At 46.6% G+C, this 15,437-nt stretch overlaps 2 protein-coding genes and 1 long non-coding RNA gene across 3 annotated transcripts in view; 1 reads left to right on the top strand and 2 right to left on the bottom strand.

The window, feature by feature from the left end:
- Nucleotides 1–2,312, bottom strand: part of Sdr9c7 (short chain dehydrogenase/reductase family 9C member 7) — a 23,868-nt gene extending 21,556 nt beyond the window's left edge. The window contains exon 1 of the mRNA XM_021173831.3: nucleotides 2,260–2,312. The gene's annotated coding sequence lies outside the window, so the exon portion shown is untranslated. The remainder of the gene's footprint in view (nucleotides 1–2,259) is intronic.
- LOC110302969 (retinol dehydrogenase 7) lies at nucleotides 1,537–7,383 on the top strand. Its single transcript, XM_021173830.3, has 4 exons — nucleotides 1,537–2,047; nucleotides 3,858–4,113; nucleotides 5,623–5,786; nucleotides 6,645–7,383. The coding sequence occupies exons 1-4, from the start codon at nucleotides 1,735–1,737 to the stop codon at nucleotides 6,860–6,862; spliced, it is 951 nt and encodes a 316-aa protein (XP_021029489.1). The 5' UTR covers nucleotides 1,537–1,734; the 3' UTR covers nucleotides 6,863–7,383.
- Nucleotides 7,299–12,172, bottom strand: LOC147002784 (uncharacterized). Its single transcript, XR_015048497.1, has 2 exons — nucleotides 10,235–12,172; nucleotides 7,299–7,978 (listed from the first exon to the last, which is right to left on the bottom strand). It is a non-coding gene; the product is annotated as an uncharacterized LOC147002784 (long non-coding RNA).
- Nucleotides 12,173–15,437: the final 3,265 nt, after the last annotated feature.

Genomic DNA, 15,437 nt, shown 5'->3' with positions numbered 1-15,437 from the left:
AGAGCTGCCACGTAATGGGTGCAGAGAACACGACCCAGAAGGCTGCTCAACTGGGTCTAGAGCAGCCAAGATGGAACATAGAAATTAGGAAGTAGTAACTTGAAATTATCAGCGGGAGGTAGATTCTAGCAGCATGGAGGTTAGGTAGATGCCCAGTTATTGTGCTGCATACGGCATATTAAAATATAAAGTCTCTGTGTGTCTTTCATTCGGGAACATAAACAATTGAGGTGGGAAGCAACCCCACACCAGGACTTATTAAATAAAAATTTTACTACAACCCACCCTTTTTCTTCCATTAATTAATTAATAATTAACTTTACATCTCAATTGCTGCCCCACTTCTAGTCCACCTCTTACACAGTCTCTCTCCCCATCCTCCCATCCCCTTCTCCTCTGAGAGGGTGGAGGCCCACCTTGGGCATCTCCCCACCTTGGCACATAAAGTCCCTTCAGGACTTGAGAGCAACAAGACTACTTTGATTCATGCAAACTGAGTTAGAAAGTGGTGACCATCATATATGCAGAGGGCCTATGTCTAGCCTGCAGATGCTCTTTGGATGGTGTTTCAGTCTCTGAGAGCCCCCACAAGGGTCCAGGTTAATTGACTCTGCTGGTTTTCCTGTGGAGTTCTTAACCCCTCTGGGGCCATTGATCCTTCTCCCAGCTCTTTCATAAGCCTCCCCAAGCTTGGGCTGGAGAGATGGCTCAGAGGTTAAGAGCACTGTCTGCTCTTCCAAAGGTCCTGAGTTCAATTTCCAGCAACCGCATGGTAGCTCACAACCATCTGTAGTGAGATTTGATGCCCTCTTCTGGTATGTCTGGAGGCAGTGTACACATATACATAAAATAAATAAATCTTAGAGAAAAAAAAAGTCCCCAAGCTTTGCATCTGTTTCAGTCAGCTTCAGCCTACTTTTTACATGGCCCAGGATCACCTGCCCAGGGGTGACCTGGGAATGTTGTTCCCACATAGAGGATTGGACCTTCCTCTGTCTATTAGCAACCAAGAAAATGGCCCCATGGATGACATGCCTACGGGTAATCCAATGCAAGCATTTTCTCAGGTGAGGTTCTTCCCATTTGATCCTCACTTGTGTCGGTTGACAAGAACAAACAAGAGTCACAACTAACAAGAAAGGCCTGTTTAGGGTAAAGTCATTTCCTCTCCACATCAACTCTGGGGGTCACAGTGTATCTGGGATCCCAGTTTGTGTTTCATGTTTGGGGCCGGCCCTTCCCTCTTCCTGGGCAGCTACTATATATTAGGAGGGTACCAGCTCTCCCTGTCCTCTCCTGTAATGTGTCCTCAGCCCAAGTGCAGGTTGGCAATAGCTTCAAACTATGCTCACAATGTCCTGGTTTGTGGTTCCAAAGTGCAAGATGCAGAGACACAAGATGAACCTGGGACTGGACCATGGGGCCTGTATAATGAACCAAACATGTATTCCCCGCTGAGTCCAGGGTCAAAGAGCTTAAGAGAACAGATCTGTGTTATTGAACGGTCAGAGGTGTTTTCTTTGGCAGCAAGATAGGGAGAGCCAAAGGGCATTGAGAAGTCAGAAACCCATACTGGTCAAAGAGGAACATGATAGAAGCCTGCCATTCTCAGTGCCTACACCTTCCTGTGTAAGCAGAGGCCAGGCTCATTTGACACAGAGTATCTCTCTCTCTCTCTCTCTCTCTCTCTCTCTCTCTCTCTCTCTCTCTCTCTCTGCTTGTCTTCTACAAACCATGTGGCTCTACCTAGTATCACTGGTGGGCCTGTGGACACTCCTGCGCTTCTTCAGGGAGAGGCAGGTGGTGAGCCATCTCCAAGACAAGTATGTCTTCATCACGGGCTGTGACTCTGGCTTTGGGAACCTGCTGGCCAGACAGCTGGACAGGAGAGGCATGAGGGTGATGGCTGCATGTCTGACGGAGAAGGGAGCCGAGGAGCTGAGGAACAAGACATCTGACAGGCTGGAGACAGTGATCCTGGATGTCACCAAGACAGAGAGTATTGTGGCAGCCACTCAGTGGGTGAAGGAGCGTGTTGGGAACAGAGGTACCACTGAGATTCCTGTCTGTGCTGCTGGTTTGTCTCCCTGTTTGAAGGGGGCCCCCCTTTATACTCCCTGGCCAGATCCCTAATGGGGTTTGGGGGCCCTGAAGTAACCCAGCACATCACCTGAGTACTCTCTCTTCCCTCTCCAGCCCCTACCTTCTGTCTCCCAAGTGCTCTGGTCTTGGTAAGAAGGTGCCCTGGTGAGAACTTACCCCCTTCACCTTCCTGTCTCTGCTCTGTCATCTTTTCTATGCAGAAAATCTAGATTGCTGGATGCCACGTGCCACGTTAGAGCAGGGTACCTTTTAGAGCAGAGGATGGGACTTGGCCCTGGGCTGTGTGTGCAGGACATCTGGAGCCATGCTGGGGTGGATCACTTGAGTCAACAGCATACCTGCTCTTACCTTTCAGCTGTGTCCTCTGTGAAGGGAGACATGATTGTTCTGTGTACAGAGCAGGCCAGAGCAGCTTAAGGACTGACTAGGGGGACTAAATACTAGGAAGGGGGTTGCTATTCCTTCATTAGTTATTATGGGGCAAAAGAAGAACCTTGGTTTAAAAGAAATCTAAAGAATAAATTGAAAATATGATTATTGCTCAAAATACTGGGGAATGTAAATTTAAAACAAAATTAACCTATATTCTCACTATCCTGACATAAAACCTGTAAACACTTTGATTCTATACAGGGTTAAAATACATGAATTCTTTTCACTTAAAAGAATCAATTTTACTATCTCAAGAACATTTCTTCAAATAATAATACACAGCAAACCTACTCAGCAAAAATGATACTTATCAAACTTTCAAGAATTTAAATGTATCTTGGGGCTGCGTCCTGGCATCCTCTGCCCATTCTTCCTTCTTTTCTTTCGCTATTATGACACTTTGTAAAAGTGTCTCACCCGTCACACCCCCCCCCCCCCCCGTTGTGCTGTCCTTGTGTTTTGCAAGCATCTCAGGAAAGTTTCTCAATATATTTTTAAAACTTTTAATTTAATTTTTGTTACTTTCATACACAAGTACAATGTATCTGTGTTACAACCACACAACCCCACCTGCCCCCAACCCCACCGCCTTCTCCCAGCCCCGCCTTCTCCCAGCCCCGCCTTCTCCCAGCCCCGCCTTCTCCCAGCCCCGCCTTCTCCCAGCCCCGCCTTCTCCCAGCCCCGCCTTCTCCCAGCCCCGCCTTCTCCCAGCCCCGCCTTCTCTCCACCCCCTTTCCCCAGCCCCACCTTCTCCTGTCACCTTCCTTCATCACACTTCTTTCACACCCTGCTTCCAACTTCTTGTCTTCTTTTTAGAACATAGTACGTCAAGCCTGATAAACCTTTCAGTGTTGATTCTGAGCCTGCCAAGGCCAACTTTCTTCAAAGTACAAAAGCAGCACGGCTTTCCAAAACCATATCCAACCAGGACCTTTAGTTCATGTGTCTCAAATGCCATTAGAATATTAGCTTTGCCTTTCGCCTTTTATCCTCCTCCCCTTGTTTTCCTTTGTCTTTTCCTCTGCTCCCTCATCTGCAAGGGTATTGTTAATCTGTAAGATGTCTTGGACCTACATTCTTGTTATTAGCAGACATGAGGTGGGTGAGCTGACCTGCCAAGGATCAAAAGAAGTGAAAGCTTCTTTTGATGTGCTGTGAGCCATTTCTTCCGGGATGGGACACACCAACCCTGCTGACAATATGCTGTTTTTTATCCCCCACTCTCCATCCAATGCCTGTCTGAATGGTCTCATCTTACCCGGTGGAATGTGGATTTTAGTGAAAATAGACCTGTGATTCTTTCTTCTTTCCGCTCTTTCCAGGACTCTGGGGCCTGGTCAACAATGCTGGCATCTGTGTCTTTGCTATCAATGAGTGGCTGAAAAAACAGGACTTTGCAAATATACTGGATGTGAACCTGTTGGGCATGATCGAGGTGACTCTGAGCATGCTGCCCTTAGTGAGGAAGGCGAGGGGCCGTGTGGTCAACATCTCCAGCTCCATGGGCCGAGTGTCTTTGTGTGGTGGTGGTTACAGCATCTCCAAGTATGGTGTAGAGGCCTTCTCCGACTCCCTCAGGTATTAGAAGGTTTTGAGGTCCTGCGGGAACCCTTCAGCGAAGTGTTTTATTTTAATCGCAACCTTTGAGAACCCCTCATGAACAGTCTTTTCTTTTTGGTTTGGAAGGCTCTCTTTACCTTCTCCTTTTTGGAGTAAGGTGGTCACTCCCTGGGAAACCACACTCTGTGCCTGTCAGGTAGCTGAGGCCTGAGTTCACTTAGACTTGTCCTGCTCTGGAGCCCTGCCCCATGGAAGCACCTGAGGAACCCACTGTACTTGGCCAAGAGCCATAGTTCCTCATGGTCTTTGATGCTCAGGTTGGGGATGCCCTGGGGGTGTGAGCATCACACTCAGCCCACCGCCTGGTGTGTATAAAGCTCTTGTTTAGAGCCCACAAGTCCCACACTCTCGCATGACAAAGAGATTTTTTTTTTTACCTTAATAAACAAACAAAAAGCCCAACAGCAGCAGCAACAAAAATCCCAACAACTGATTGAAAGAGAGGAGAGTGTGGCCAAGACTGAGAGATTATTAGCAGTAGTGACCATGTTGTTTGTGAGATTTCTGGAGGGTTTTGCAGCAGGGCTCTGAGGTAAGGATTAAACATGTGAATAGGGCATCCTGGGTAATAAAACATTAACAGCCTGGGCCCAGTGTGACTGTTTGCAGAGTGCCTTTAGTACCTTTAGTTCTAGAGCAAAGGACAGGTCAGCCCTGCCAGTCATGGGGCTTGGCAGATTGTCACAGGGTGACTTTTGGAGAGTCTGAGGGTTCTAGACAGGTTTTTTTTTTTTTTTTTCTAGATAGGTTTATATACCATATTGATGACAGCCCAATCTGTAGACTTTACCTTAGACCTTATATATTATACATCATTATACAGTATACAGTATACCTCTGCAGTATACCACTGTAGCAAACTGAGTTAGATTTCTTGCTAGCTGCAAGACAAAATGGTCTCCCCAGCACTTGGGAGGCAGAGGTACGCGGATTTCTGAGTTCGAGGCCAGCCTGGTCTACAAAGCGAGTTCCAGGGCTATACAGAGAAACCCTGTTTCAAACAACAACAACAACAACAACACAAAGACAAAATGGTCTCTAAATGTGGGGTACCATGACTGCTTACACAGAGTAGCCCCTGAAGACATCTGGGGGAGCCAAAAAGGAACTGGCCTGAGATTTCTTTAGGCAGTAGTCGGTGAAGGTGGGGCCCAGGAGTGAGGGGGAACTGACATAGGCAAGTCTAGTGAGCTGGCGTGTACAATATACGGACGGCCTACCTGTGCCACAGAACAAAATATCTAGATTTAGACTAGTGTGCTGCGTCTGCATGACATTGGAGTGACATTCAAAAGCACAGAGATGACACCCTTGCCACAGGTGACATCCCCATCGGCTGCACATCCCAGACCCCCCCACCCCCAAAACCTTCTGAACTTTTCTCTCCAGCCGCATCTTGTGTTGTCGATTGTATTGTTTTCCTCAAAAGACCTCTGATGTCTTTGACCTTCAATTACTGTCTTACAGGAGGGAGATCTCCTATTTTGGGGTGAAGGTGGCTATCATAGAGCCTGGTGGGTTCAGGACTAATGTCGCCAACTACGAGAGGCTATCACACAGCATAGAGAAGCTGTGGGACCAGACATCCTTGGAGGTCAAGGAGGTCTATGACAAGAATTTTCTGGACTCCTGTAAGTAACTTGTGGGACCCAAAGGAAGGCCCTATCCTACACCCTGAGCCTCCTGTGCTTTTCTGGTACAAAGTCTGCTCCCAGGCTGTTTCTCTTCATGACTCCCCTTTTCTTGGGAGCCTATGGAATTCTGGTCACATAAAGAGGTTCTGGGGACTGGAGAGATGGCTCAGTGGTTAAGAGCACTGAATGCTCTTCCAGAGGTCCTGAGTTCAATTCCCAGCAACCACATGGTGGCTCACAACCATCTGGAATGGGATCTGATGCTCTCTTCTGGTGTGTCTGAAGAAAGCTACAGTGTACTTATAAAAATCATATATATATATATATATATATATATATATATATATATATATATATCTTCTAGAACTCTGGTTTTATTGTTGTTGTTTTCTTTTGTTTTTTTTGAGACAAGGTTTCTCTGTCCTCGAACTAACTCTGTAGACCATGCTGGTCTCTAACTCAGAAATCTTCCTGCTTCTGCCTCCCAAGTGCTGGGATTAAAGGTGTCACTGCCCCACTAGAACTCTGTTTTATCTGAACTTGTCATTATCTTAATGATGAAAGTAAAGACAGGGATGGAAATATCAGACCACCACTTTCCATGAGCGTGGGGTTTGTTCCCACTGTTAGGAGAGAACCTCCAGCTATTCTGCCAGGTTCTCTGACCCAGGCTGTTGAGTGAGCACAGCTATTTCTTGAAGCTCTTGGTTTGGGTTGTGGCCCTCTCTGAGGAACTGGGACAGGCTAGACTCAGGCATGGCTTCTGAGTGTGTGAGACATGGATCTGGAGAAGCCCTCTTTGGCTGGTCGTGGCGGGATGTGGAGTCTACTGGAATAATTTCTCATTCTACACAGATATCAAATCAATAAAGTCATTGGCGAACACATGCTCAGATGACCTGTCTGTGGTGACTGACTGCATGGAGCACGCTCTGACTGCCTGTCACCCTCGCACGCGATACTCAGCAGGCTGGGATGCCAAGCTCTTCTATCTACCCTTGAGCTACATGCCTACCTTCCTGATAGATGCCATATTGTACTGGATCTCTGTAAAGCCTGCCCAAGCCCTGTGAATCTGCACATGTGTGCAGACTTGTGGCGGGTGGAGGGAGATAACGACGCAGGGCATGTGGCTCTTGAGACTCATTAAAACAATTCAGCTTCCATACTACTCACAACCAGTAAAGTTCAGAGGAAAGAGCCAGTAAAGTTCTGCCAAGGAGGAGTGATACAAAGGGGCTGGCAATATCCTGTGAAGTTAGACAGCTACTTGGGGCTTCATCTTGGCCTATTGTGAGAATCCACAGAACTGCAGAGGTTGTAAACACCTAGGATGAGCTTGGCCCCTTCCTCATGATGTCCATGGGCCTGGCCATCATGGAAGATCGAAAGAATCCATTTCACAATCACCTTTCTCCATGGTGTCAGGTGGGAGAACCTCCACCCGCACTCCACATTCTAATGCTGTTTAGGAGGTGGTTTTGCTGGTGGGATAGAATCTTGCTAAGATAAACAACAACAACAATTTTTATTTGTCTCAAAACCATGGTTTTCTTTGGATTCCTTTCATTTCAAATAAAAGTTGAAAAGATTATGTGTGTCTCGTGCTTTGAAGTAGCTGAGCAGTGTGGAGCACTGGAAGGCAGGGTTAGGGAAGAGGGGACCACACCTGGGACCACACTGGGGATGGCTAGGACAAGTGAACTAGACTGTTACCTCTGCAACTGCTCGACTCTCCCACCACGGAGGGCAGTGGCCATTGCTTCCCGCCCAGGATTTTGCAGTATCCTGGCTCACAGGATAAAGTAGGAGATGCCTGGGAGATACTGGCAGGACCTGGGTCCTGTTCTGCAGCCTCACGAGCTGAGCATCTCAATTTTCTGTGTACTACTCCTCATGTCCTTGTGTCGTGACCTCTGCTTCCCTCCTGTAGCCCCTTGGTGCATGAAGTCAGTGCTCTGTCTGGATCTTGGCCGTTCGTTTTCTGCTCAGCATTTGCTGTTCTGGGTCAGAGAGGCTCTTGGACTTGTTTTGGCTTCCCAACACCTTGCTCTATATGTCTGTAGGTTTGTGGTGATTCTCTCAAGTAAGGGATAAACACAGAAAACATTTCCAGGAAGTGGCAGAGTCCTGGGTTCAACCCCAAAGTGCCATTGTGAGCGACCTCTCCAGATGTTCTAGTGCCTTCCCTAAGAATGAAAATGGAGATGCTATCATTGTCAAATCTAGTTTAAGTGTTACAGGATATTTGAACCCATTTCTAGTTAGGGTGTGACAAAGCCCTTAGAACACACTTTAATCCCTCTGGCTGAAACACAGACATGCCCTTAGTACTCACCTTTAATCCCAAACAATTAAGGTAAAGGTAATTTGTAGAAGGAAACACCCCTGTTTGAAAATGATATGTAAATGAATGGCAGACAAAGTGACAAATCAGAGAGATTTGATAGAATAGGATACGCCCAACTCCCATGAGAAGAGAGAGGAAAGGGAAGCTACTTAAGAGAGAGTCAGATACTACAGAAGAAGAGAGTACAGAACAGGAAGACAGTAGAGTTTATGGAGACAGTTCAGCAGAGTTGAGAGGGAGAGTGGAGCACCACATAGGGAGGAGGAGGCAGTTTTACTGGGACATTTGTACAGAGTCAGGTTGCAGAAGGAGACAGAGACAGAGAGAATAGAATGAGCTGGAGAATGAGAAGTTAGAAGATTAGAAACAGATTGACAGAGATAGTTTGAGGCCAAACAGAGCAATTCAGAAGAAGCACAGAAACAACAGATTGAATTGAAAGACCCACAACATGAGGACTCTCCCACGTTCTGACTCAGGAGAGGCAACACCCCAAAATCACCAACAAGAAACAGTCTTGCTGCAAACTGCAAGAGGATTTTTATTCAAGAGCGCTCTCGGGCCCACGGTCATAAACCATGCAGGGGTAGAGGACCATGGCACCCCAAGTAGCTGGATAAGGGGATATTTAAAGGGAGAAACCACAACTCAGGGAAGTGGGGAGGGCGTTGTTGGAAAAAAAAATACCAAAATACCAGTTAAGAGTCCCAAGGAAGTGCAAAGTCACAAGTGTCACAAGGAATACCTGGTAATTCTCAAGACAGTTTCTAAGAGCCCCTAACAATCTAAGAGCCCCTAACAATAGCACATTTGCATTGCAGGTTCTGGTAATGGTCAGGGTGACTTTCTTTGAATGAACACTCTTTGAACCCAGGAAGCGGGTGGGTGGAGGAAGGAATGTCGCTATCTGTTTTATGACCAGCACACCTCAGAGCACTGAGCCACAAAGGCTCCACTCCCAAGCCTGAGCCCAAAGGCCTAGAATTTTGTTTTTACATTTTACTCTTTCATTCCCCACTTCTACTTGTTAGTAGTTCTAATCTTAGAACTAGACACTATCTTCTCCCTGACATACTTGATCCTTTAGGGCATGGCACTGTGTTGTCTCAAAACTAAAAGCCGCACTGCACTGATTTTTGTTCTAATAAAGGTGACTTGCCTATTTAACACACATGGACCTATAATGAAAAGCAGAAGCAAAATCAAAAGGGGTCCTAAAAAGTAGAAAGTAGGGTGGTCAAGAGTACAAGATAAGGGCCTTTCCACTGGAGTCTCAAGGTTTTCTGCGTGGAGACGTCTAGCAGGTCTTCTTCTCTTGAGTAGGCCTTCTGGAGCTGCTTTTTCGCTTGCTGTCTCACTCACTGGAGCAGAACAAAGGCTGGGAAAGCAGCATGTCAGCACTATGTACAAAGGCTAATTTTACCAGTGGAGGGGGCCCCCTGTAGAGTAATTTATAGGGGGGGGTCAGTCTAAACTGTCCAGGGGTGTATCTAACCCTAAAGAGCACAAAGGGTAGGAGAGTTACCCAATCATTAGCGCCAGTCTCCACTGTCAATTTGGTAAGGGTCTCTTAATGGTTCTATTCATTCTCTCTACCTGTCCAGAACTTTGGGGCTTGCATGCACAATGTAACTTCTAATCAATCCCCAATATCTTGGCCAGTCCCTGATTTACCTGGGCAACAAAGACAGGTCCGTTATTGGACCCAATTACCTTGGGAAGATTTTTTTTAGAAATTTTACCTCATCATAGCACAGGCCTTGCAGCTTTTGACTATTTCTTCTGCCAAGTCAGAGAGTCCTGTAACATAGTAGTCAAAGGACCTAACCACACCTTTTAATTTCTTGGCCCCCAGGTGGGTCAAATACTGTCCATAACTTGATAGTGCTCAGGGGTGTATCTAAAGCTGGTCTCTCTGATGTCATAATAATCTTTAGGCTCCTTGACTGCCAGGATCATTGCTCCTTGGGCCACCTGTTTGGTGGTTAGATCTGCCATCTGATTTTCTTTAGCCACAGCATCTTAGGTCTTTCTCTGCAGATGTCAACAGCCCTCTTTGTCTGTATAATTGCCCCGTACAGTGGCAAAAGCATACCTGCTGTCAGTGTAGACTTTTCTTTTGCCATTTATGGACCTTGTCTCAACGTCACAAGTTCAGCTTTCTGGACCGACGTCCCTTCAGGGAGGCTGCTGACCTAGATCACTTGCTTTCTGTCCACCACCGTACTGCTGTCCCCGCCTTCTGCTTACCTTTAGGTGCAGTCTCACACAGTGGGACAGCAGGTGGAATGAAGCGAAGGTCACTTGTTCAGTCAACAAAAAGTTCTGATGTGTCACAGGAGCGTTGGTAGTCATCCAGTCAGGGGGCTTTTGGATAATGCTTTCAAGAGCGTGGGGTGCCACTACAGCTATTTGCTGTCCCAGAGTGAGCTTATCAGCATCCTTGACAAGCAGATTATGGCAGCAATAGCTTTCAGGCAAGGAAACCAAGGCAACAGAGTGTAACTTCTTGGATAGGTAAGCCATTGGCCTTTTTCAAGGTCTTAAAGTCTGAGTAAGGACTCCTCTGGTGACCCCTGATCTCTAGGGCCTTTTTCATTTCTCTAAAGGCTTTCTGGTGATCTGGGGTCCACACAAACACTTCTCCTTCCTTGGTTAGGGGGTACAATGGGCAGTTAAGGTCGCCAACCCAGGTGTCTAGAGTCTGTAGAAGCCAGCAGTACCCAAGAATTCTCTTACTTGCCTTGGTGTAGTCGGGGTGGGGATCTGAGTTACAGTCTTTTTCCTGGCTTTTTTCTTTTTTTAAAGATTCATTTATTTATTATATGTAAGTACACTGTAGCTGTCTTCAGACACTCCAGAAGAGGGCATCAGATTTCATTACGGGTGGTTGTGAGCCACCATGTGGTTGCTGGGATTTGAACTCGGGACCTTTGGAAGAGCAGTCGATGCTCTTAACCACTGAACCATCTCACCAGCCCCTTTCCTGGCTTTCTTTAGGCACTGCTTCCCGTCTCGAAGGGTGTATCCCAAATAAGTAACTTTAGTCTGACACAGCTGAGCCTCTTTAGGTAAGGCTCGGTCTTCAGTTGTCCAGGTTTCCTGTCTAGATCCTGTCTTTTCTTTTTCTCCTATCACTGCGGCCAAGATTCTAGTCAAATTTCTCTCTTGTCTATGATCCCTCCTGTTTTCTTTTTCTTCTGCCTCCCGCCTCTCTCTCTCTCTCTCTCTCTCTCACACACACACACACACACTTTCTCTGCGTCTGTCACTAGATCACATAACTGTCTCCCTCTTGTAATACACCTTCTAATCTCTGAAGTTTCTTTCTGATATGGGGGGCCAACTGCCTTATGAAGGCTGGCCAGGCCACTGAGGCCTTCTGGGCTTCTGAGGTAAGATCAAAGGGAGTGAACAGCCTGAAGGCTTCCATAAGCCTTTCAAGAAACATTGAGGGAGGTTTGATCGGCCCCTGCATTACCTCTTACCTTAGCCAAATTAGTGGGCCCGTTTTGAGGCACCTTGGAGACCGGAGCCTGGCGATAGATTTTCAAGCTCTCCTTACCTTCAGCCATGTTGCAGTCCCAATGGGGGCAAGTCAAAGGGAATCCCACGTTGATCTCATTTTGTAGCTGTGTAGACCGCCCGTTGGCTTCCGGGCTATTTTTCTAGCCTCTAACAGAATTCTCTCTTGCTCTTCGGTTGTTAAGAGCATCTGCAACAGCTGTTGACAATCATCCCAAGTAGGCTGATGAGAGAACATAAGGAACTCCACCAACCCTGTGAGGCGTTGGAGATCCTGAGAAAGGGGGTGGTTAATTTTCCAGTTATAAAGATCAGCAGAGGAAAATGACCAGTACTGAAGGGTTAAAGTTTGGGCGGGTCCACCAGAGTCCGCCCGGACTCTGTGCTCTGCAGCTCCATGTACCCGCAGCGGTCTGCCTCCTGCCTCCCTGAGGGGTTCAGGGTTCCCCATCAGCGGGGGTTGAGGCTGTGGATAAGGGGAAGGTTGTGGACTAGGCCACTCAGGAGGCTTTATACAACCACAAGTTTGAGAAGCAAAACCCAATTTTAACAGTGTAAACAATCTATTTTCTTTAAAAATTAACTCCAAAAATCTTTAGAGACCTGTTCCCATGGGTTGGCTCATGCCACATGTTCTGAATTACTCTAACCAGAGTTACCAGTTTTAAGCCAACTTTTTGTTACCAATGTTACAAATTTTTAATCATAACCAATAACTTATGAGCCACTAATCTATAACCAAGACATATAAAACATATTTATACTTTTGAAACTATTTGGAAACAAAAATGAAATGGCCGTATACATTTGCCCATTTAAACCAAACAAAATTCTTAATTTTTCTAGCTGTAATTGCAAGAGAGGAGCACCTTGTCACCCGATGAATCCAATAATCACAAGCACAGAGATTTTTGTAGAAAAAACAGCCATCTGTTCCCTTACCATAGAACTTGAGAAGCTGGTGGTCCCTATAAGAGCAGCGTTTATAATCAGCTCCTAGCAGGGCTTCTCCAGCCACACTAGATTCCTAACTACAGGTGCAGGGCTCCAAAGACCAATTGATACTGTTTATTTTATTTTACTTTATTACCAAATTATTCCCAGATAGTCGGAGAGTACTGCTTTTCTCAAGTACCATTTTCTCACATCTCAGGTGTGAACTATCTCTAGTCAGGGTATTAAAGCATCTATGAGAATTACCTTTGCTTCTCTAGATTTTCACAGAGCTCTAAACACATACACAAAAACACACAAAACAGAAACCAACAGATCCAGACACACTCGACCCTTTCTTGTCCTCCACAAGCAGGCAAAAGAATTAGACGATTTTGGAGGGGGAAGCTTCCGCTTCAACAGAACTCGGTCCCTTTGACTGATCCTGAGACGGCCAGGCATCCCTGGCTCTCCTTACTTCCTAGGGCGTCCCCCAGGGTGGCAGCCTGTGGTCCTCCTAGCATGTCTGCTGACCACAGTTCTCCGGTCCTTACGGCCCAAAAGGACAGCTGCAAATACAGACCATGCGCATTTCAGAAAACCTCATCACTCCATCGTCTGCAAACACTGTCGTCCACCTCTACCTAGACGACCAAAACCAGAGAAGCACACTCATTCCTCACTCTGCCAGATGTAAAACCAAGGCACGAGGTGGGACTCAAACCCACGATCTCGTAACCCTGAAACCAAGACACAAATTCAATAAACTCAGATGGATCCAAACTCAGACTTCACCGTGCTTCAGAAACATAGGACAAGACACAAACAACCCAACACAACAAGCACATGTTCCAATGTTCGTTTCAGAAAACAGACACTCAAAACAGAGACACCGGCCAGCACGCACACAAGAGGGGATCCCCATACCTCCAAGTCGGTTCTCGGGTGTGAGGGGTGGTTGCGTTTCCCGGCTAATGCACCAAATGAAAGACCCACAACATGAGGACTCTCCCACGTTCTGACTCAGGAGAGGCAACACCCCAAAATCACCAACAAGAAACAATCTTGCTGCAAACTGCAAGAGGATTTTTATTCAAGAGCGCTCTCGGGCCCATGGTCATAAACCATGCAGGGGTAGAGGACCGTGGTGCCCCAAGTAGCTGGATAAGGGGGTATTTAAAGGGAGAAACCACAACTCAGGGAAGTGGGGAGGGCGTTGGTGGAAAAAAAATACCAAAGATACCAGTTAAGAGTCACAAGGAGCCGGGCGTGGTGGCGCACGCCTTTAATCCCAGCACTCGGGAGGCAGAGGCAGGTGGATTTCTGAGTTCGAGGCCAGCCTGGTCTACAAAGTGAGTGCCAGGACAGCCAGGGCTACACAGAGAAACCCTGTCTCGAAAAACCAAAAAAAAAAAAAAAAAAAAAAAGAGTCACAAGGAAGTGCAAAGTCACAAGTGTCACAAGGAATACCTGGTAATTCTCAAGACAGTTTCTAAGAGCCCCTAACAATCTAAGAGCCCCTAACAATAGCACATTTGCATTGCAGGTTCCGGTATTGGTCAGGGTGACTTTCTTTGAATGAACACTCTTTGAACCCAGGAAGCGGGTGGGTGGAGGAAGGAATGTCACTATCTGTTTTATGACCAGCACACCTCGGAGCACTGAGCCACAAAGGCCCCACTCCCAAGCCTGAGCCCAAAGGCCTAGAATTTTGTTTTTACGTTTTACTCTTTCAGAATCAGTCAGTTTAGAGAGGGGTTTGAGCCAGAACAGCTGAGTTGAACCAGTCAGCCAGAGTTTAGAAAGTATCAGAGGTTGGGAACATTGTAGCAGTTTCCAGGACAGCCTAGGTTAGCAGACGGAGGCAGTAAGCCTTGGAGATGACAATTACAACAGGCAAGTAAAAGGTACTTTTACATAGGAAAAACATAAAAATTGACACCCTGTGTTACAGAGCCTTTCATTTTGTTCATTTTAACATTTTACTTGTTTTGGGTTTGAGACAGAGTCTGGGTTTATGAGTTTGGCTGACCTTGACTTTCTTGTCCTCCTGCCCCAGCCTCTGGGTGGCTGGCATTACTGATATATATCACCACACCCAACTTAGCTTATGATTTGTGAGTTTTGTGTGTGTGTGTGTGTTTTGGGTTTTTTGAGACAGGGTTTCTCTGTGCAGCCCTGGGTGTCCTGGAACTCACTGTATAGATTAGGCTGGCCTCAAACTCACAGAGATCTACCTGCCTCTGCCTCCTGAGTGCTGGGATTAAAGGTGTGCACCTCCACCACCTCGTGTGCTATTATCTCGCTACCACTGCCTGGCTATTTGTTCATATGCTTGTGTTTGAGACAGTGTCTCTCATTAGATTAGTGCTCACCAGTAGTGTATGCTGCCTGACTAGTGAGCCCCCAAAGTCTGCTCATCCCCACCCCACCAGATTAAAAAGAGCAGGAACAATAGTTCTTAGTTTCTCTAATCTGGAGATTGCAGTCAGGTTGTTTGTTTTTTTTTTTAAGATTTATTTATTTATTTATTATATAAGTACACTGTAGCTGTCTTCAGACACAGCAGAAGAGGGCATCAGATCCCATTACAGATGGTTGTGAGCCACCATGTGGTTGCTGGGATTTGAACTCAGGACCTCTGGAAGAGCAGTCCGTGCTCTTAACTGCTGAGCCATCTCACCAGCCCTGCAGTCAGGTTTTTATTCTTGAGCAGTCAGTAGTTTTCTCACTCAGACATCTTCATATCCTCTTCCTCCTCCTCCTTCTCTTTCCTTTCCTCCTCCTCCCTCTCCTCCTCCTCAGCTGCTACAATAAGCTACCTTATGCTACGCCCATTC

The sequence above is a fragment of the Mus caroli genome, unplaced genomic scaffold (assembly GCF_978045245.1).
Source record: "Mus caroli unplaced genomic scaffold, Mus_caroli_1 scaffold_9, whole genome shotgun sequence".
Taxonomy (NCBI): Eukaryota; Metazoa; Chordata; class Mammalia; order Rodentia; family Muridae; genus Mus; species Mus caroli.
This window is presented reverse-complemented; position numbering and strand designations above follow the sequence as displayed.